Raw genomic sequence first — 21,301 nt, 5'->3', positions numbered from 1 at the left:
CAGATACAACCTGTGGCCAGGTGTGGTGCTGTTTCTTTTTATACATCTGCACTGATATTTAGGAGGTGCGGGGTGTGTAAGTATTTGCCCCCCTGCAATTCATGGGGATGATTCTGATATCTTTAGGGTACAATGCTTGTATACCTGCCAGGTGGGGCCCTTTAAGCAGCAGGTTGTCTGTGCAGAGGATGGACTATATAAGTCAGAGACCAGGACCAGCATCCTCTCTGCTCAGTACACCTGGTTTATTTGGGCAGGCACAGGGCACATGGAGATGATTTAGGGTCCCCAAACTTGGCAGCCGGTTCCTTTGAAGATCAGTTATTGTAGAGATCAACTGATACAGGTGGCGGCTCCGGGGACGGACTTGACTTGTGTGTACCGTGTCAGTAGGATCTCACTGACCCCCGGGTCACCAGGTACCTACCTGGACTGTGGGGGCGGGGCTTTATTACAGTCTGCAAGCCCCCATAGCACAGGTAATTGCCTGACAAATTAAGAGGGGAGCGACCCCGGGCCAGAACCCCCATAGGATGGCAGATAACGTTACCTCCTCAGGTAATACTCTTTGTACTGGCCAGAGCTTCCCCTTTTAGGATATGTTCACATGTTCAGGTTCTCGGATGCAGCTTTTGAATCCGAAACCAGAAGTGGCTCATACAGGGGTGCACGAATACGGGACGGGGGTGCACGAATACGGGACGGGGGTGCACGAATACCGGACAGGCTGCACTTCTGCTTTTTTTCACTCTGTTCCTTATTTTGGCTTCAGAAACTGCGTCTGAAAACCTGACCTTGTAAATACAGCCCTAGTGAAATGATGAAAGTTCTGCCTCCCGGCAGCCTCCACTGGAGGGAGCTCTTTGCACTTTGTAGGGGGAATATCAAGGCCTGTGGATTTATTTCCCATGTACCAGCAGGGGTGCATCCACGGCCTTGTGCGTAGGCTTGCTGCCCCCTGCTGGGGTAGATTTTGCCACTTAGTGGATACTATTAAGTAGATATCCCTCTCTCCATAACTTTATTATTGACCCCCAGACTGTGCAGTTTGCTCCCCCTAGTGGTGACGGTGGGTGCTGAACGTGATCTTTTATATTTATAAAGAAGTTATTTATGAAGATTTATAAAAATAATAATTTACGCACAGAAGAAAAGCTCCTAGTTAGTTGTCCCTGTACCCTAAGGAACAGAATTTCCCATAGGTGTTGCAAGGGGGTCTGAAGCCAGAATGTCACATGACCCCGGCTGGTGCCTCTCTCTGTATACTGCCAGGTTTATACTGTATATACTATAATAGCACTGTCTGCCAGTGACTGATCTTAACCCTTTACTTGTTCCGGTTTTATTTCGCGCCTCGTCTCATCGCCTTCCAGCTGTTCGGTATAAACAGTACAAGTGCAATTTCCAGGAGTGAACTCTCTAGAACGGTCGGACTCTCTAGGTTTCCTATTCTTTGTGTTTTGATATCTCATCGGTTTGTCGGAAGGACGTGTCATACACTGTAAATTTAGTTCTTATAAAAATTTATTAAGTTTATCCTCATTAAAGACGCAAATTCTCTTATTGATTTATGATGTAAATGGTGTCTGCGAATCTTCATTGGGGTGGAAAACTAATGTGGATTAGAAAAAAGAGGAAACAGCCCCCAAGGTTGGGTAGGGTATTGCAGATAGATAGGTTATAGTCACCAGACCCAGCGTATCACCCCAGCCCTGCAGATAGATAGGTTACTGTCACCAGAACCAGCGTATCACCCCAGCCCTGCAGATAGATAGGTTAGTGTCACCAGACCCAGCGTATCACCCCAGCCCTGCAGATAGATAGGTTAGTGTCACCAGACCCAGCGTATCACCCCAGCCCTGCAGATAGATAGGTTAGTGTCACCAGACCCAGCGTATCACCCCAGCCCTGCAGATAGATAGGTTAGTGTCACCAGACCCAGCGTATCACCCCAGCCCTGCAGATAGATAGGTTAGTGTCACCAGACCCAGCGTATCACCCCAGCCCTGCAGATAGATAGGTTACAGTCACCAGACCCAGCGTATCACCCCAGCCCTGCAGATAGATAGGTTACAGTCACCAGACCCAGCGTATCACCCCAGCCCTGCAGATAGATAGGTTACTGTCACCAGACCCAGCGTATCACCCCAGCCCTGCAGATAGATAGGTTACTGTCACCAGACCCAGCGTATCACCCCAGCCCTGCAGATAGATAGGTTAGTGTCACCAGAACCAGCGTATCACCCCAGCCCTGCAGATAGATAGGTTAGTGTCACCAGACCCAGCGTATCACCCCAGCCCTGCAGATAGATAGGTTAGTGTCACCAGACCCAGCGTATCACCCCAGCCCTGCAGATAGATAGGTTAGTGTCACCAGACCCAGCGTATCACCCCAGCCCTGCAGATAGATAGGTTACAGTCACCAGACCCAGCGTATCACCCCAGCCCTGCAGATAGATAGGTTACTGTCACCAGACCCAGCATATCACCCCAGCCCTGCAGATAGATAGGTTACTGTCACCAGACCCAGCATATCACCCCAGCCCTGCAGATAGATAGGTTACTGTCACCAGACCCAGCATATCACCCCAGCCCTGCAGATAGATAGGTTAGTGTCACCAGAACCAGCATATCACCCCAGCCCTGCAGATAAGTGTTTGATTCAGGTGACCCTATCCTGTTTTCTCCTTGTGAATCGCTGCCTCCATTACTAAGATATCGCTGTTTTGTATAGGAGTGAGCTCTTTGGAACAATGGCAATACCTTCATCGCAACACTTTGGCAACAGCGACAGGAATTTACAAACACACCCATCTATCTGCAGGGCTAGGCTCCCTTTAATAGAGGTGACCTACAATACAAGCCGCGGTAGGGAAACTGCCATTTTTATTGGTGGTAACCACCTGTTCTCGATACCACTGGACCAAACATGACCTAAATAAATCCACCCCCTCATGATATGTCACATAGTTATATTATTAGGGAATGTTCACACAATGGAACATGCAGCTGATTCTAAAGTAGATTTTACCTCAAAACCAGCTTTGGAATCTCGGTTGTTTTCAATGGGAGGTAGTGATGGATCCTGGGGAGGGGGTGTAAGTGTCCTGCTCAATCTTTTATTTTTGCGGCTCATTCAACTGCTGACTTTCCAAATTCCATAGTGTGAACCTGCCCTTACACCAACTGGTGTCGGAGGCCGCGCACAGATGAGGATAGACCAGTCTTGTTAGTGCTAGTCTTCCTGGCAAAAGGACTTGAACCCCTTATATTAAAGGTAAATGCACAAATCCTGTGGTAGATCCTTTAAAGAGGACCTTTCATGGTCCGGGGCACATGCAGTTCTATATACTGCTGGAAAGCTGACAGTGTGCTGAATTCATCACACTGTCGGCTTTCCAGCAGTATATAGAACTGCCTGTGCCCAAATCGGTGAAAGGTCCTCTTTAACACAGAGATCAGTAACCTTCGCCCATCCTGCTGTTGTGGGACTACACATCCCAGCATGCACACCAGCTGCTTAATGTGTTGTGGCTTCCATTATAAACAGAAGCCACAAGTAGTGTGAACATAGCCCTATAGACCACACCATGCATTGTACGACTGATATAGGGGACACAGTCTTTCTACAACAGTAGAGGAGATGGAGGAAGAGATTTCCTACCTGAATCACTTACCAGGGGACAGTCTGTGGGTATCCAATAGGACAGAATTTACATGGGGTTGTCCAGGATATTGGACTTTATCGCCTATTCTTAATATATCGGATCAGCACCTGTACTATACATAACATGGTGGGGGCAGATCGCTGTAGCACCACTTTTACCATTGACTTTAATGGGATGGGGGCCACAACTGCTTTTAGTACCACTGATAGGTGCAGCCGTCCACCCCCAACAATCATATATTTATGGCTTATCCTAAGAACACTTCATACATCCAATATTCTGGACAACACCTGTAAAGGGATCTTTCAGGACTTATCGTATAGATTAGAATAAGACATTAATGTGATTGGTGGGGGTCTGATATCCAGAACCCCCACCAATCATCTAGCTGAAGAAGCAGCAGCATTCATGTGAGCACAGCGCCATATACTGTATAGTGGCTGAGCTTGGTATTGAAGCTCTGCCCTATTCACTTGAATGGGACTGAACTGCTGCTGTGTCATGTGACAGGGAAGGGGCTGCAATGCTCATGAGCAGTGCGCTCTTTAAACAGCTGAATAGTGGGGATCCCGGGTGTCAGAACGCCATCAATATACAAGTCCTGGTAAACCCCTTTAACTTAAAGGGATTCCAGCGCCACTGCTGAACTATGTTATGCCTAGTGCAAGGCCTGAGGGGGCTCAAACATCAGAGAGAGCATTGCTGTGACACTCCGCCCCCTCCGGTGCATAAGTCATGTGACATCTCCCGGGGCAGTCGTATCGCAGAACATGATCGGTAACAGAACGCTTCCTTTAATGGACGTCTTATAAGAATACAAAAGTGAACACTGAAGTCTTAAAAGCCTCTAATATATTAACCATATGTTCTCCATACAGAACTCACAGCGGAGCGCAACAGAACGGTGCAAATACTCTGCACAACCTTGGGCGCTATTCAGATGACAGGCACGGGGCCACATTTTACCATCAATGACCCCCAACTCAATGTGGTTGAGACCTTATAAATGCTGCACAGCTGAACCGCGGGGGTGGGGTTTGGCCTGTAGTGGTAAGATGGTAAATTGTGGCTCTATTAAAGTCATCAGAGCGGCGCCCTAACGAGACAACAAAGATAAGTGACAAACACAAGGACATGAGCGCCCTTTATAGGAATGCAAAAATAATACATGAGGAATCTCCTCCCTATAAACAGAACTCTGGTGGGTGGGAGAGTCGCCCCCGCGCAGCTATCCAGATATGTCGGCCAGCGGCTCCTCCTTCACTTCGAAGGCGTCTGGGGGAATAGCGCCTTGGTCCTTTAGGGATAAAAAAAAAAAAAAAAGTTATACAATTACTTAAAGGGGAAATACCTATAAATAGGGAGTCAAAATGCTGAAGATTGCTGAGATCGCCGGTGACGTGACACATAGATGGAAGTGTCACAACCCCACATGACCACTAAGGCCCAATCACAGGCCTCAGCGACGACTGATGACTCTCCCCCCCCACCATATTCTACGGTCTGAAGAGACCCCACAATGTAATAACTGCAGGCAAAGGCTCACAAATACTGTAATATCTCACGTATACAAAATCCCGTTTGTTTACAGCAAGCAGAGATCTTGAAGATGGTGAGGAATGGAAAGAAAGTGCATTAAAAAGCCGCAGACCTCTCACTGAACAATCCCTTTAAGTGAGCCATAGACATTACTCATATGATATGAGACAGTCAGCGTGTAGGTTCTTTAGTTCAGCCATTTACCTTTAGGAAATGAAATGTGTCTTTGGCTTTCTGGACATCCCAGTTGTTGTCTTGAAGACATCTGTAGATAGAAAAGAGGGTCAAATCCTTATGGCGGCAGAGACCTCGCCCACGGCTACTGGGGTACTTATCAAAAATCTTTAGTATCTTTCCTTACTATGGCCTATCCTAAGACAATTGTGTCTGCCAGCAGCCTCCACTAGGGGGAGCTCTCTGCATACATACTTATCATTGTATATAAGTCTACACACAGCAGGGGCCTCTGGACCTGGTATGAACACGGACATATCAATGGGGATATAGTAACAGAATCCTCCACTCACTTGACAGCCCAGTCGGGTTTCATTCCTGTGTATTTAGAAAATGAACTGGCGGCGTCACTTGCGGCAGGAAAAGAGGTATGGTCACAGACCGGCAGGCTAGACGTGGAAGATGTCCGTGAAGACGTCTCTTGTGAATCAATGTAAGAATTGAGAATAACCATCTGATCGTTTAATATCTGAGCACTGGAAAAAAAAAACGATAAAATCATCAAAACTGGAACAATTGTGATGTGTATGAGACTGTAGAAGAATAGCCTTTCTTAAGGCTATTCCTTCGTGTTAGTCACAAAAAATTGTGTTTTAATGTTAGGATCCCTTTAATATGCAGCTCTATACGTCTTCATGGCTACAGACAACAAATCAACCCTGTGTAGTCAGATCGTGCCGCCATGATTTCCTCCATCTGTCCCCTACTGCTACTTGCACACCTATGGAAGATTATGAAGAAGAGGAAAGACTAGAAGACATGAGCGCAGGATCAGACTACACAGGATTTATTTTCGTAGTCTGTTACCATTGAAACACGTCTGCACACAAGCTGCAGACGCAACATGGTATCAGATGTTCAATTAAACCTTGCTTTGATGGAGGTGGGTTTAAAACTTGTCTGGTTGGAACACAAGATTTCAGAATCGGGGTCTTACCAGTCCAGGTCCTTGTTTTCATACCTGTTTTCGGAGGCTGGTACAATGACGAAGGTCCTTCTGAAGTGGACGTAGGGAGTCCGGCTGCCGCTATCGTTCACTGTTAGGAGAAAGTCCATGAAACAAGGGAAAGGTTAGTTAATATGACCTGTCCTTGTGTTTGGATCGGTGAGGATTCGGCACCTGGTAACCTCACAGATCAGCTGGTCAGAGTTCGGATGATCGCTGAAGCCTTTTCACTGAATACCAGTCACAGCGCCATATATTGCACAATGGCTGTGCTTGGTATTGCAGTTCATACCAACTCACTTGAATGGGACTGAGCTGCAAACAGGTCATGTGATGAACGAATTTGCATCCACTGATCTATGGAGTGGAAGCAGCGCTGAGTGCCCCTACTGCTTCCACAGGCCAGTTTGTGAGGGTCCTAGGTGTCGGACCCCCACCAGAGACTGATGACCTATCCTACACAGTATCACAGGACAACCTGATGTACATAAGACTGGACTTTAAGCTGACCACAGATATAATGTCATTGGGGTCTCTCAATAACCCTACCCCTATGGTGACAGGTCATGTGTCCCCTCACGTCTAATAGCCATCAGTTTGCTTTATAATATGTCTGACCCAGTTAATATCCTGAGTCTTCTGCAGCCGCTTATCTCCTTCTTCATAAGAACAGCAGCCAATCACATTGCTCATTCTGCAGTAACATATCTGCAGGGATCTTATAGGTTTCCTGAATGTCTGGAGTAAGGATCTATAGCTCACCTTCCTTGAATTTTCCTTCCACGGTGAAACACATGAGCGAGGTCTGAGGAGAGAACCAGTATAACACATACATGAGAACCTGGAGGGATCCTAAAGACAGACTTGGACACTCTACCCTACACATTACACTACTGGAGAGGCCCTTTAAGCCTAAGTTGACATCGCAGATGCAGATTTTGCAGCAAGTCCCATTCTTTGCATTGCAATGGGTGAAAGCTCTGCACTGCTTTGCTGCAAAAATCTGCAACAGGCGGAAAATACTGGAGAGCTATAAATCCCCGGTATAAGGAGGGATCATTCTCTATCCACGTCCATTAGGCAGATAACAATAGCAGCTGATGACCTGTCATAGGACAGATCATCTGTATCTGATCTGTGGGGATCTAACGCCCAGACCCCGCACAGATCAGCTGCTCCTATTCCAGTGATATGAACGACGCTGCAGTGAAGACTCGCACATCCCTCCAGCAGGAGACTTACACTCTGGAAGCTGACATCCACGCTCATGGAGGGCAGGTCGTGCTCAGTTTTCGGGAGGTTGCAGAGAAAGCCGACCACCTGCAGCCGGTTATACTTGATCAGCTGACGTCTAAGATCTAGAAAGTCACACAGGTAAGAGATGACGTATTAGTTTGAGGTTCAGATAATAGTCCCTTCCCCCTCTACCAAAAAGTGGCAATTCTCGATACCCACTGGCCAATTATCTTATGTGTACGAGGGTGTGCTGACCCGACGCTGACTGATCGGGCATGCTGCATTTTACCATACCCAATCGTTTTGCGCCCCAAAATCATGTACAGAAATATAATAAATATACAATACAAATCAGACAGTTCTATAGTCGCCTCCATACCTGGTCGTTTCACTCTCAGAAGGTTCCGGTTTTCTTTCCAGTATTCTTTAATCTGATCAAAGCTAAATATGGAGAGACACACAGAGCTCGGTTACTGCGCTGATCCGGCTGGTACCAGGTACACATCACACCATAGGAGACCACAGAGGTGCAAGATGGCTTCCAACACACAGGCATCCCGAGCCTGGCCCAATTCATCTGCCCCCCCCCCCCAAGGTCACACAAGGTCATTAACCAGTTACTGACCGCCTATTCACTATAGACATCCCATTGGTCAGCAATTAACTCTGCAAGGACGTTCCTGTATATCTTTGCAGAGTTAGCAGGACCCGGGAGGCAGAGAGAAGGTGGAGATGGTTTATTACAGTCCCTGCCCTATCTGTAGTTATAGATATAGCACTTAATGACATCTATATATTAAGCTATAAGAGCCGCCATGATGTGGTTTCCTCCCATCCTGGATCCGCAGGGCCCTAGAGGACCCCGATCAGCTCTGCAGTGTATTCTAGAAGGCTGGGGCAAAGGTATCAGCAAACAAAAAGAAAATGCAATGTTATAAAGCCCTGCCAAGATGGCTTATGTCTTTATAGGGTTAACGCAGGTCCTGGAGATGATCTGCATCTTTGTGTTTCAGTTTTCAGGACCCCTCTGTTTGCTGTCAGTGAATATTGATATTCCTGGTAATGTGCAGAGGCTGCAAACCTGTCCCGATGATGTCGCACCAATACAGGGGCAGAGTTTGTTATAATGTATCACAGATCCCTTCTTATTCCACCTCTGGTAGTTCTCATTCGCTGACAACAAGCAAGGCTGCCAGAAATGTGAAGCCTTGTAATACAAGATCAATCAGAAAGTGGCAGAACTCCAATTAACTAATAGTGATATAAGTGGTGGCCATGTCCTGCCCATAGAGGAGTCACACAGGACACCCACCAGACCCTCGGGTAGAAGACGTTGGGTAAGCTGAAGGAGCAGCAGGTGTTCTCGTGATACAGAGACAGCAGGGACTTGCGGTTCCCAGAATCGTACAGCGTGAAGTACCTGGAAGGAGGAGGAATGACAGCAAGAAGGTCAGTAAGCTGCAGCATAAGGGCCTGGAACATAGAGAGGATGTGTCACAAAATGGGCCACTGGGAAATATGGACATGTTATATTAGCCAGTCATGTGACAGCTGAAGCAACTGGTTAATATATTAATATAATTTTTATAGACTCCTCCTGTCTTAAGCAATTACTTACTGAAGACTGAGTTCAATACCTGCTGTATATATCTGTATACACTGAGCAGGGGTGAACCTTCCCCTTTCGCCGCCCGAGGCGAACTACAGAAAGCCGCCCCCCCCCCCCCCGGGTCCGGGAGGAGGGGGCGTGACCGAGCGGAGGGGGCGGGGCTTAGCCCCGTTCGCCGGCAGAGAACAGGCCCGGAGGCTGCCTGCTCTCTGCCTGAGCGTGAGGGGAGGCTGCTGGAGCAGCGCTGCATCCACAGGGCCTCCCCAAACCACCGCTCGGTGCTAAGCCAGTCCATGACAGCTTGTCCTGGACTGGCTTAGAGAGGCAAAAATGCCGCCCTCCCTGAGGCCCTGACATAGCGCCGCCTGAAGCGCTCGCTTCAGGTCGCCTCATGGGAGGTGCAGCGCTGACACTGAGCTCCCCCTAGTGTTGGCTGCCGGCAGACTGAACTGTTATAACATAATGGGGTTGTGCAGAAAGACTGATCAATGGGGCCAACAGGAGACCCCCATACAGATCAGCTGTAGTGTGCCCTGTATAGTGACTGGGCGCTGATACTTCACCTCTGCTCTCATTGACATCAATAGCAGTGGAGCTGCAGTACTGGGTCTGGCCACTATGCTATCCGCTTTGTATAGTACAGACATTAATAAGTCATTGGCCCCTGAAGAGCTGATCCATACGGGGACCGCCTCTTGTCCACCCCTCCCCCCCACCAAAAAAAAAACAATCCAGGACAATCCCATTAAAATAGATTAAAAAAAACAACATAAGTTACACTCACTTGTTCTTTTCCCTGCCATCCCAGTCCTCAGGGCTGCTCTCAGGTGCCAGCACTCCATAAATGGCCTCCCATGGGGCCACTGCAGCCCAATAGCTGATCTCAGGGGTCATGTGGTTATCTGGGTACATCACTATTGCATTAATGAAATACCCGACTACTAGAGATGAGCGAGTACTGTTCGGGGCAACCGATCCGAACAGTACGCTCGCATAGAAATGAATGGATGTAGCCGGCACGCGGGGGGTTAAGCGGCCCACCGCCGTCAAAGCGGAAGTACCAGGTGCATCCATTCATTTCTATGGAGTGTGCTGTTCGGATCGGCTGATCCAAACAGTACTCGCTCATCTCTACCGACTACCACATGTGAGAACCTCAGCGCTGACACCAGAATCTGTTAGAGAGGGTCAGGCCCCCGTCGCCTCTGGGATGCCTAGGAGCAGATTTGGCGAGTATTCATTCTATTTCTGATCCCCCTCTGCTCATATTTTGGGGGGCCCAAAAACCCCTTAAACTCCGAAGCTGAGGACATAACACCAGGAATCATCTCACTTACTGGTGCAGAAACTTTGCCAGGTAGGTTTTAATCTCTTCGCTGACAAAAAAGCTTCCCTAGGACATAAAATGTATTGCATTAGTTCAAGGGCGTCCTGTAACAGATCATCCAAATCACAGGGACGCCCAGCTTACATAAAATATTCAACAGATTTCTAAGATTCACTTGCGATGCAAGTTATACTCCAATCACATCCAAAGCAGCATCCAAAATAAATCTACATATTCCCGACAGCTCTCCATCGACATGCTGGGTGTCATGGATGGGGCTGGGTCCCCCTTTAGAATACCTTACAAAGGACTACCTTGATCTGTGGGAGAGGTTTTGGTTCTTCTTGCTCAAAAAACAGGTTCTCTTTAAAAGACCGCCCGTCCTAAAACAGAGAAGAGAGGGGCAATGACAAGTATGGCAGGAGCTTTGCAGGAAGGAGAGGGTTAATATAGAAGTAATAAAGATGGGGGAAACAGAAACCGCCAGACCTGGAGCCCTGGGTAAATTAGAGATCACATCTTATTGGTAACCAGCTTACAATTCTTAAAGGGGTTGTCTGGCCCCATATGGATTTTTTTCATACTGACCAATCCACAGGACAGGTCAACAGTAAGTGATCTATGGGGTCTGACACCCGGACCCCGCACAGATCAGCTGTTGCAACAGTATTTGGGCCCCAGAAGCTGTAACAGTGGACGGGAACGCATGGAGGGTCTCCTATACAAGTAATACGAGCAGCGCAGTGATTGATTGAATGGTCGTGTATCGAGAGACCAGCAGGGACTGGTGAGCGCCTGGCTGACATGTTAGTAAAAAAAAATAACTCACCAGTCTTTCAATGGTGGGAAAATGATAAGTTATCAATCTGTAAAAAGTAACAAAAACCCATCAATAATGTGCACGGGTTCAATGGTCTAATAACAGAGAAGATCAGAGACTCCCCCGTACCTGTAATAGGCAGAGTCGCCGTCCACAGCCCCCCGCACAGGATTGCCCTCCAGCCACAGCTCTCTCAGCTCCAGGTTGTGGATGTGATCCAGGTCTTGAACGTTGCGTATCTGGAACAAAGTAAGAAGACATAAAGAACTAGAGCAGCACTAACACGTGAGCAGGTCCAGGACAGGGTTAAAAAAATGCATCCCATAAAATAATCCTTTCATCCGTAATATTCCATAACATAATCCTTTATCCCTCATCCTCCATGTTCTCGGAGCTACACCGCGTTCTCTGAGCAATCAGTCTTCCTCACGTTGCTCCGTCTCCCCTCTCACAGCATGCAGTCACAGCACAATAATACTAAATTGCAGCCTCCTCCTTCCAGTGTACCATCTACGGAAAACGGTATTGACGAAAAAATTTCAAAAACCTCCAGCTTTCTTCTGTTTTTTGTTCCTACGCTCACTGATCTGTGCTAAGCTGCAGCAGGAGCCTCTCCCTCTGCAGTACGACAAAAGGATTGCTGAGCCCTGCGCCTTTGCTATGCCCCGCCCTCTCAGCTGGTCTCCAGCGTAATAAGGGGCAGGCCCGAGCATTATACTGCTGTTACTAATATATGACCCCAAGCAAGGAAGCAACGCACCTTATTATAGGAGATGTTCAGACTCTGCAGCTGAGGGGTCAGGTAAAAAAGATACGCAAATCCTGCCAGCCTGGAGATCCTGTTATGACTCAGGTTCAAAGACTGAAGCTGTAAAAGAGAAAAAATATCCTGAAAAAGCAGCTAAGCCGCAAAACTGCAATAAACTGGAGAGTGTGCACTGGTCGTACTGGTGTGGACTGGACAGAAGTGAGCCACTACCACAGCACCAGCTCAAGCTCCGCCCTAGTGACACAAAACTATCACTTACATAAAAATTCTGCAATGGAGAAAAAAAATTTTTAATAAAGCATTTGTACCTGACAATGACTGTGAAGATCCCAGCACAGAGACCCCAGGACTCGTACATGTACTGAGTATTACTTACAGTGAGGAGCCAGGGTGTCACACAGACCCAGCACTGCTACATGTGCTTACATCATGGGGGGTATTACTTTATGGGAGCAATCAGCGGTGTGTACAATTACCTGGCGGTAATATTCCGAGATGATCTGTAAGACAATTTCTATCGCTGACAGATTGTTCACAGAGAAAAAAATGTTGGCAGAAAGTAAATCTGTGAGAAGAAAAGAAAATGACTGAGAAACTGATATTATATCTAGTCTGGTCCTGAGACAGCGCCAAAGACAATAATAGACAAAACCTCTACGGACCGTCATAATACTGATATATAATACTAACATAACACCGTCATATGGTTACCGCATAACATACAGTACAGTACTGGTATTATACGGTCATTATACTGCAGAATAGTGAGCGCAGCTCTGGAGTATAATACAGGATAAGTAATGCAATGTATGTACACAGTGACTGTACCAGCAGAATAGTGAGCGCAGCTCTGGAGTATAATACAGGATGTAACTCAGGATCAGTACAGGATAAGTAATGTAATGTATGTACACAGTGACTGTACCAGCAGAATAGTGAGCGCAGCTCTGGAGTATAATACAGGATGTAACTCAGGATCAGTACAGGATAAGTAATGTAATGTATGTACACAGTGACTGTACCAGCAGAATAGTGAGCGCAGCTCTGGAGTATAATACAGGATAAGTAATGTAATATATGTACACAGTGACTGCACCAGCAGAATAGTGAGCGCAGCTCTGGAGTATAATACAGGATGTAACTCAGGATCAGTACAGGATAAGTAATGTAATATATGTACACAGTGACTGCACCAGCAGAATAGTGAGCGCAGCTCTGGAGTATAATACAGGATGTAACTCAGGATCAGTACAGGATAAGTAATGTAATGTATGTACACAGTGACTGTACCAGCAGAATAGTGAGCGCAGCTCTGGAGTATAATACAGGATAAGTAATGTAATGTATGTACACAGTGACTGCACCAGCAGAATAGTGAGCGCAGCTCTGGAGTATAATACAGGATGTAACTAAACATCTGCATAAATATTGCAATTTCCCTTTCCCATAGAACAACCACATAACAGAAATGAGACTATACTCCAGATCTTTTATACCCATCATTTTCAACAAGAGGGCGACAGCAGCCACCTGTTATACTCCCCACTTTCCACAGGAGGGCGACAGAAGCCACCTGTTATACTCCCCACTTTCTACAAGAGGAAGACAGCAGTCACATGTTATACTCCTCACTTTCCACAAGAGGGCGAGAGTCTGCCACCTGTTATACTCCCCACTTTCCACAAGAGGGCAACAGCAGCCATGTTTCTGCAGTGACGTGTGTCCACAGATAACCTGATTTCATGTCACATTATAGAACTATAAGAGCATTTATTTTCGCTGCACATGAACCCTCCTGTTAGCGTGCAGTACTTATTGGTCGCCATGCTCACTGCGCACATACGATGTAAAGGTTATCACACGGATATACATGACAGACCGCTACATGCTAAAAGCCATTACATACAGTGAACGCTGCCAGAACACAATGGAGCAAACAAGAATGTCACAAAGAGCATCTCGGAGAGCTTGACATTGAGCCGCTGCTGCCGCAGGGTCTGGGGGTTAATTGCATTACCCTCGCTGCAGCGACATTTAATACCAAGAACTCGGCCTTTAACCCCCTCCTGCCCACACTGCTAGGCGTACAGGCCTTGTAAGCAGCACAGCTGTCATATATACATGGCAGGGCTGCAGGCACATGAGTATAGTGACAGAACCGCTTTTCCATTCGCTGGTAAGTGTCGCCCTTTAGGTAGGAGTTCATGTGTAGATGACAAACCCAATGTAGATGACAAATTTAAAGGAGTAGACAACCCTTTTGTCTGACAATGAGCAGATGACAAGAGTGTAAAAATGCGGATCACTGGCTAGAGAGAGCAGTGGAGCTGAATCCTGCACAGTCTGCCCAATATTAGGTATTAGAAATGGGGACAACGTCATGTGATTCTGCCGTTTATGTGGCTCACTGAGTTGCTGGAGGTGTCGGATACGCAGAAGAACCTAAGCAGGGCTATGAGGGCATTTATTTTTATACATCTGTGTTATGCAATTCCTCTGTTACTCCTCCTGGAAACTTACAAAATAAATTGACAACTTTGGCGATAAAAATGGTAGAGAAATCTAAATCCCGGACAATCCCTTTAATGCCCTATTCCTCTCTGTAGTTCTCCCCTATTCACAGAAGACTTTAATGAGACACTTCTTACCTGGGTCATTTGAGAGATCGCTAAGGTCAAGGCTTTGCAATGACTGGTCGTATCTTTTCCACAGACATGACTACAAGAATGTGACAGATAAAATTATTAAAATGCAGGATATCCACCCAAATCTATGACCTGGTAATGGCCGGCAGAGCCAGGAGGCTCTCTCATGGGAGACAAATACAGATAGGCAGTTTTTAGTGGTCTATTTTATGTAGCAGAGGGATATTTGGGGCTTCCCCATAGCTACACCCTTGCTCTGGACAGAATCAGCTGGCAATACAGCATCATCTTACTCACTTGTCTCCACCGGCTATTCTGCCCTGTACTGCACAGTCTCTGGTCCTCTGCTGACAAGCAGGGCAGAAAGTCATTTCTATTGGCTGACACTAACCTATCTATCTGCAGGGCTGGGGTGATATGCTGGTTCTGGTGACAGTAACCTACCTATCTGCAGGACTGGGGTGATATGCTGGTTCTGGTGACACTAACCTATCTATCTGCAGGGCTGGGGTGATATGCTGGTTCTGGTGACAGTAACCTATCTATCTGCAGGACTGGGGTGATATGCTGGTTCTGGTGACAGTAACCTATCTATCTGCAGGACTGGGGTGATATGCTGGTTCTGGTGACACTAACCTATCTATCTGCAGGGCTGGGGTGATATGCTGGGTCTGGTGACACTAACCTATCTATCTGCAGGGCTGGGGTGATATGCTGGTTCTGGTGACAGTAACCTATCTATCTGCAGGGCTGTGGTGATATGCTGGTTCTGGTGACAGTAACCTATCTACCTGCAGGGCTGGGGTGATATGCTGGTTCTGGTGATAGTAACCTATCTATCTGCAGGAATGGGGTGATATGCTGGTTCTGGTGATAGTAACCTATCTATCTGCAGGAATGGGGTGATATGCAGGTTTTGGTGACACTAACCTATCTATCTGCAGGGCTGGGGTGATATGCTGGTTCTGGTGATAGTAACCTATCTATCTGCAGGAATGGGGTGATATGCTGGTTCTGGTGATAGTAACCTATCTATCTGCAGGAATGGGGTGATATGCTGGTTCTGGTGATAGTAACCTATCTATCTGCAGGGCTGGGGTGATATGCTGGTTTTGGTGACACTAACCTATCTATCTGCAGGGCTGGGGTGATATGTTCTGGTGACAGTAACCTATCTATGTATCCTGTTATTAACATGTATGTAAAACTAAGGATTAGAAAAAAAAAAAATTTAAAAAGTAGACCCTGGGAGCTACAAGACTGCCAGTAACTGGCCATCCAGTGCCCGGCACAAGTAGCTGGCAGCGCACTCTCCCGGGCACTGTGGTCTCGGTCACCTGCTGATCTGTTGTGCATGGGAAACAGATGGCAGCACAAACTATAAGCAGACGTCGTCTATTTTTACCACAGAAGATCATCCGCTTCCTGCGCCGTCTTGGAAATCAGAATACAGGCAGCGGGTTACTACATCTATTATCACACAATATAACACTACATATATATATATACTATATAAATCTGCAGGACAAGGCATACTTTTATTTTTATAGTCTTAAGGAATATGTCACCGAGTTTTGTATATTTATTACTTCCAGATTGTGAAATTGATCACTTTTTGTTAATTATTATTTTCTGATTGTAGATTCTTTTATACTATTTCCTGTCCATGATTATGGGGGCGGCCATCTTGTCTGAGCTTCTCCTCTGCTCTATTAACAGCATTTAGTGATCTGCTTTACTGCACAGTCATGTCTCACATTCAGCAATAGCCTGCTCAGTGCAGGGAGGGGGAGGAGCTAACCTGTGACATCATCTATGATCAGTAGTGATGTAATGATGGCTCAGTGGTGTTATTTTTATTTATTTTTTTAATTTAAAGACGTGAAATTTTTTAAAAAATAATTCTTAAAAAAAATATGTTAGACTTGATTGCGACCGGGTGAATGCCCGATGGCATATACCCTATTGGAGAATTCCTAGTTAAGAGGGGAGGGGTCCTCTGTTCAGAGTAGACAGTAAGTTACAAAGAGCGTCTCTCCCTTTGGAGGACCTGTCCTATCCTCCATTACACAGACAACACAGTGATTTGTATAGGCGACGTGTAATACTTCATTTCTCCTCTGGTGGCGCTGTAGGGAAACTGAACACTTAATGCCAGATTTCCTCACAGGTCACAGCTGACTGATGGAGACCCCTGAAACAAGAAGGGATTATCAAAAGTACAGATCCCCTTTCAGCAGATTGGTCCTATTAGCTAAATCGAAGGAAATGATATGTAAGCAGACAAGTGAAATTCTTGACTAATGTTACCTGGATGTGTTCGGCCGGGCGATCCAGGTAATTTACTGTATACATAGGGTTAAGGAAACTCATATCCATCTGCTCATACGGCGTATTGGACGGCGCTGCTTTAATAATTATCTGCAAATACAAGTTATACCACTGGTCTCAATGTACGGGCACATTTCGGGGTCACAGGTAGCCATATATGGAGGAGCCCTCAGCACTGGCGGACTAGCGTATACAGCACATATTAAGGATATCAATGGGGAGTTTCCCTTTACACACTAAACCCTCAGTCCATAAGGACCTGTGTGTTATTTAGTATCCCAAATCGCCCTAAAATTTCCCCTGTAATTTCAGCAAACTAATAATCTCCAGATACCTTGTGGCAATGGTCAACTCGGATCTTCTTAGAGGCTTGAACCAGAGATCTGGCGGTGCTCAAATTGTCCACGAAGAAAGCCGCCATGTTGTTTACATAGTGGAACTGGGACAAATAATTCTTGTTAGAATTGTACATGTTATGGCAACGGCCTCAAAGTCATAGGATTAGAAAAAGCAGCTGCTTATCCTCCCCCGATCAGCGTCGCTCTTGTCCGTGGCATTCACCAGAGTGTGGCAGAGCCGCGATACCAGACACAGCCATGGACAAGGGTGGCGATCTTTCTGACCACTGTTATGACTTCCATAAAGGTCTCCCTAGGGGGCGCTACTGGCAGTGATTATTGTGTTTCTGATGAATAGGACAGGTTAATGTTGTTTCCATGATGGGTTTGGTCGGCCATACCTGGAAAGCTCGGAAGTGAAAGCCGCACTCGTTTTCAATGGAGCTCAATAACCACATCTTATCGTAGTGGCGTCCGTAAGGGATCTGCTGACAAAAAGACGGAGTCCATCAGTCGAATGGATGGATGTATAGGGCCATGTTCACATCATGGTTTGAGCCTCTGTTTGATGCTAACTCTAGGATATACGTCACTAAAATCTGACATAATAAAGCATATACTGCGTGGTATACATTCCTTTACTATATCGCTCTGAATGGAATAGCGCAGTCTGCTACACTGTTCAATACCAAAAAATAAGGCTATACATTGAGACCATTTATGAAAAAAAAATAAAATGTGCAATGTGAAGCTGCACCAAATTTTCGAATTTTTTGTAGCTCACACGTAGGAATAGCCTTAAGAAAGGCTATTCGTTTCCTACCTTTAGATGTCTTCTCCACGCTGCTGTTCGGTATAAATTCTGGTTTTCGTTGGTATGCAAACGAGTTCTCTTGCAGCACTGGGGGTGTCCCCAATGCTGCAAGAGAAATCTCCAGCGCCGCCTCCATCTTCTTCAGGAACGGCCTCTCTTCGAGTCTTCTTCCGGCGCTCGCTTCAAATTTCTAGGCCTCGGGCAGAGCCGACTGCGCATACCCACAGGCCACAAGAAAATGGCTGCTTACTTACTGTGTAAGCGTCCATTTTTCTTGTGACCGCAGGCATGCGCAGTTGGCTTTGCCTGAGGCCTAGAAGTTTGACCCACAGCGCCGGAAGAAGACGCGTGAAGAGGCCGTTCCTGAAGAAGATGGAGGCAGCGCTGGAGAGTTCTCTCGCAGCATTGGGGACACCCCCAGTGCTATGAGAGAACCCATTTGCGTACCGACGAAAACCGGGATTTCTATGGAACGGCAGCGTGGAGAAGACATCTAAAGGTAGGAGAAGAATAGGCTTTCTTAAGGCTGTTCCTACATGTGACCAACAAAAAAAAATTCGATTTTAATGGTAGAATCCCTTTAAATGCCATTATTAAACCTGCCAAACTATATGCCAGCCCAACCAGGAGCCAATGGGACATTTTCTTGGCCCTTGGCCTATAGATACACATAGCAAATACACTAAGCGTACAGTCATATAGTGATGTTAACAGAACCTAAGAGATATATCAACTGAAGATCAGAGCGGTCCAACCCCCAGACCTCCCACGGATAAGCTGTTTGAGTCACATGTTCATAGGTCACATGGCCTGATTACAGTTCAGTTCCATTCAAGTGAATGGTCTGAGCTGCAATTTCAAGCGAAGCCTCTGTACAAATGATGGCGCTGTGCTTGGTAAGAAGTGAAGAGGCCGCAGCACCCAAACCCTGCAGTCTCTAAAAACTGATGAGACCCAGGACCCTCACTGTTATATCCTCTGGCAACTGCTGTAAAAAACATGCCAGCACACTAACACGCACCGTGATCCTAAACCACAAGTTTTTCAGTTTCTGAGACTTCCGGCTGCTGCACTGCTCCATCTGTTCCCCATATTTATGCCACCTAGGTCCAAAGGGATTCCTACAGGAAAAAACACACTGTATTATAAATGACACAGCACACAACCAACTTGTCAGGCTGCCTGTGCTGAGAACATACCGGCCGCCATCAGAGTAATGGCCCTTCACCACTCGCTTCCCTTTGGCTGATAGCTGTATCCTGTTGGGATGGACACAAGGTTAGAAATGAAAGAGCGGCCATCGCTGTCAGATAGGTGGAGGACTGTCAGAGAGAGCAATCCAGCAGAGAGCGCATCTTCTTAGATACATTGCTGTATTGTTGGTCGTGGCTGTGCCTGTATAGTCACTTGAATGGGTCTAAGCTACTTGGAGCTGTAATACCAGGCACAGCCACTACCAAACATAGGGCGCTCCACGCACTGTCAAACGTGAGCTTTTTAACCATGCAAGGCTGGTTTCTCATGCACATTAAGCTAACCATCCCTGGCACCTCTTACTGCCCTATCTTTAAAGGAATTGTCCAGGATTAGAAAAACATGGCTACTTCTTGTAAAAGCAGCCCCTCACCCACCCACAGATTTGCAGTGCAATGAAACAAATCTGCAAAACCAAAGATTGATGTTGTTTCTAAAAAACAACGCCATGTTTTTAACCCTTGGCATCCTACAGTGTAGGTTTCAGTCGCTGTACAAAGTCTTCGCTTATCCCAGATGATCCATTTGCGCTGCACGGCCTTACCGCAATTGGTAGCCATCTTCTTCCATGGTGTCGGTTTAGGCTTTTTGTCAGTCCCCAAAAGCTGCAAGGTAAAAAAAACAATTACATGAAATTAATAAATGAGGCCTCTGAGCATATTATCTGAACGTCGACTTATTACGCCCAAAGCCTTAGAGCAGCAAAGAACCGCCACCATAGTTACATGTCAGTCACTAGACGCCAAGGGCAAGACATAAAGCCACTTGCCCATCAGGGGTACTGACAGCTAAATGGCCGGTGTGTTGGCGGGTCAGGGTACTAGAGTCACCGTCCTGCATGAAGCCCGGTCCACATCAGATATTCGGTTCATGTGTTTATAGTGTTTGGATAAAACAGCTACCGTCTAGGGGTCACGGCACTCAATGATGGGTATGAAATGCAGATACCGAAACCTACAAGGGCTCCTGCACATGACAGTATTCCGGCTCATTACATGCCCTGAGTTATGCTATGAGGCTCTGAAACCAGCACTCAAGTAGTCCCCTTATACCAAAATTTGGGGTGTTGCCCACACAGTTACTGCAGTCCACCAGCGAGTGCTCCTACGTGTACCAACCTACAATTTTCATGCCAAAAATCCACAATTTCCCAATGTACCATCATCACCTAAATAAATGTAGGAATATACTAAACTTTACTATCTGTCTAAATATGGCTGGACAAATTCAGGATGTCGAGGTGACTAAACATTCAGCCCTGTCAACCAGGCACATTAAAGGGTTACGTTGTTCTGATCCGGAGTCGATAGGGCCACAGCGCTGGTGTACAATGGGGCCACTTATCACAGTCATCCACTTTGCAAATAACTGCCCATAGCCTTACACATGTAGAACTGCACTTCTCTGCCTAACCAGGGGCACAGGAACGCTGCTGGGTATGAAAAACTTAGAAGAGGGTGCAGCACAACATCTGCATTGGAAATACACCCCCCATCGAGTAATGTAACAGCAATGGTGATTGCTCTTTAAGATGTGGATAATCAGATTTCCAATATGGCGCAGGGATGTCCAACTGATTTATGAGGAGTCCGCAATCCCTAAACAAGAACAGGCAAATGCCCCCCATTCATCTCAAAGGGCTGTCTGCTTAAAATTCCCATAGTAATGAATGGGAACCAGGAGAACAAAAACTTTTGAAGTGGTATTGGGAAGAGGGGGGGGGGGGATTTTAGGATTTTTTAGGAAAAAGGACCCTGTGCTAGTCAAAAAA

At 46.5% G+C, this 21,301-nt stretch overlaps 1 protein-coding gene across 1 annotated transcript; it reads right to left on the bottom strand.

Annotated features, from left to right (window-relative positions):
* Positions 1–4,868: 4,868 nt before the first annotated feature.
* LOC142197146 (nuclear RNA export factor 1-like) lies at positions 4,869–20,100 on the bottom strand. Its single transcript, XM_075267241.1, has 21 exons — positions 20,075–20,100; positions 19,476–19,535; positions 19,298–19,397; positions 17,864–17,947; positions 17,459–17,563; positions 17,104–17,214; positions 14,797–14,866; positions 12,625–12,713; positions 12,140–12,247; positions 11,509–11,618; positions 11,389–11,425; positions 10,874–10,942; positions 10,570–10,625; positions 8,936–9,043; positions 8,003–8,064; positions 7,630–7,745; positions 7,150–7,192; positions 6,403–6,478; positions 5,735–5,917; positions 5,412–5,472; positions 4,869–4,965 (listed from the first exon to the last, which is right to left on the bottom strand). The coding sequence occupies exons 1-21, from the start codon at positions 20,098–20,100 to the stop codon at positions 4,897–4,899; spliced, it is 1,743 nt and encodes a 580-aa protein (XP_075123342.1). The 3' UTR covers positions 4,869–4,896.
* Between the last annotated feature and the right edge of the window lie 1,201 nt (positions 20,101–21,301).

The sequence above is a fragment of the Leptodactylus fuscus genome, chromosome 3 (assembly GCF_031893055.1).
Source record: "Leptodactylus fuscus isolate aLepFus1 chromosome 3, aLepFus1.hap2, whole genome shotgun sequence".
Taxonomy (NCBI): domain Eukaryota; kingdom Metazoa; phylum Chordata; class Amphibia; order Anura; family Leptodactylidae; genus Leptodactylus; species Leptodactylus fuscus.
The sequence above is the reverse complement of the archived record's forward strand: the minus strand, read 5'-3'. Positions and strand labels throughout refer to the sequence as shown.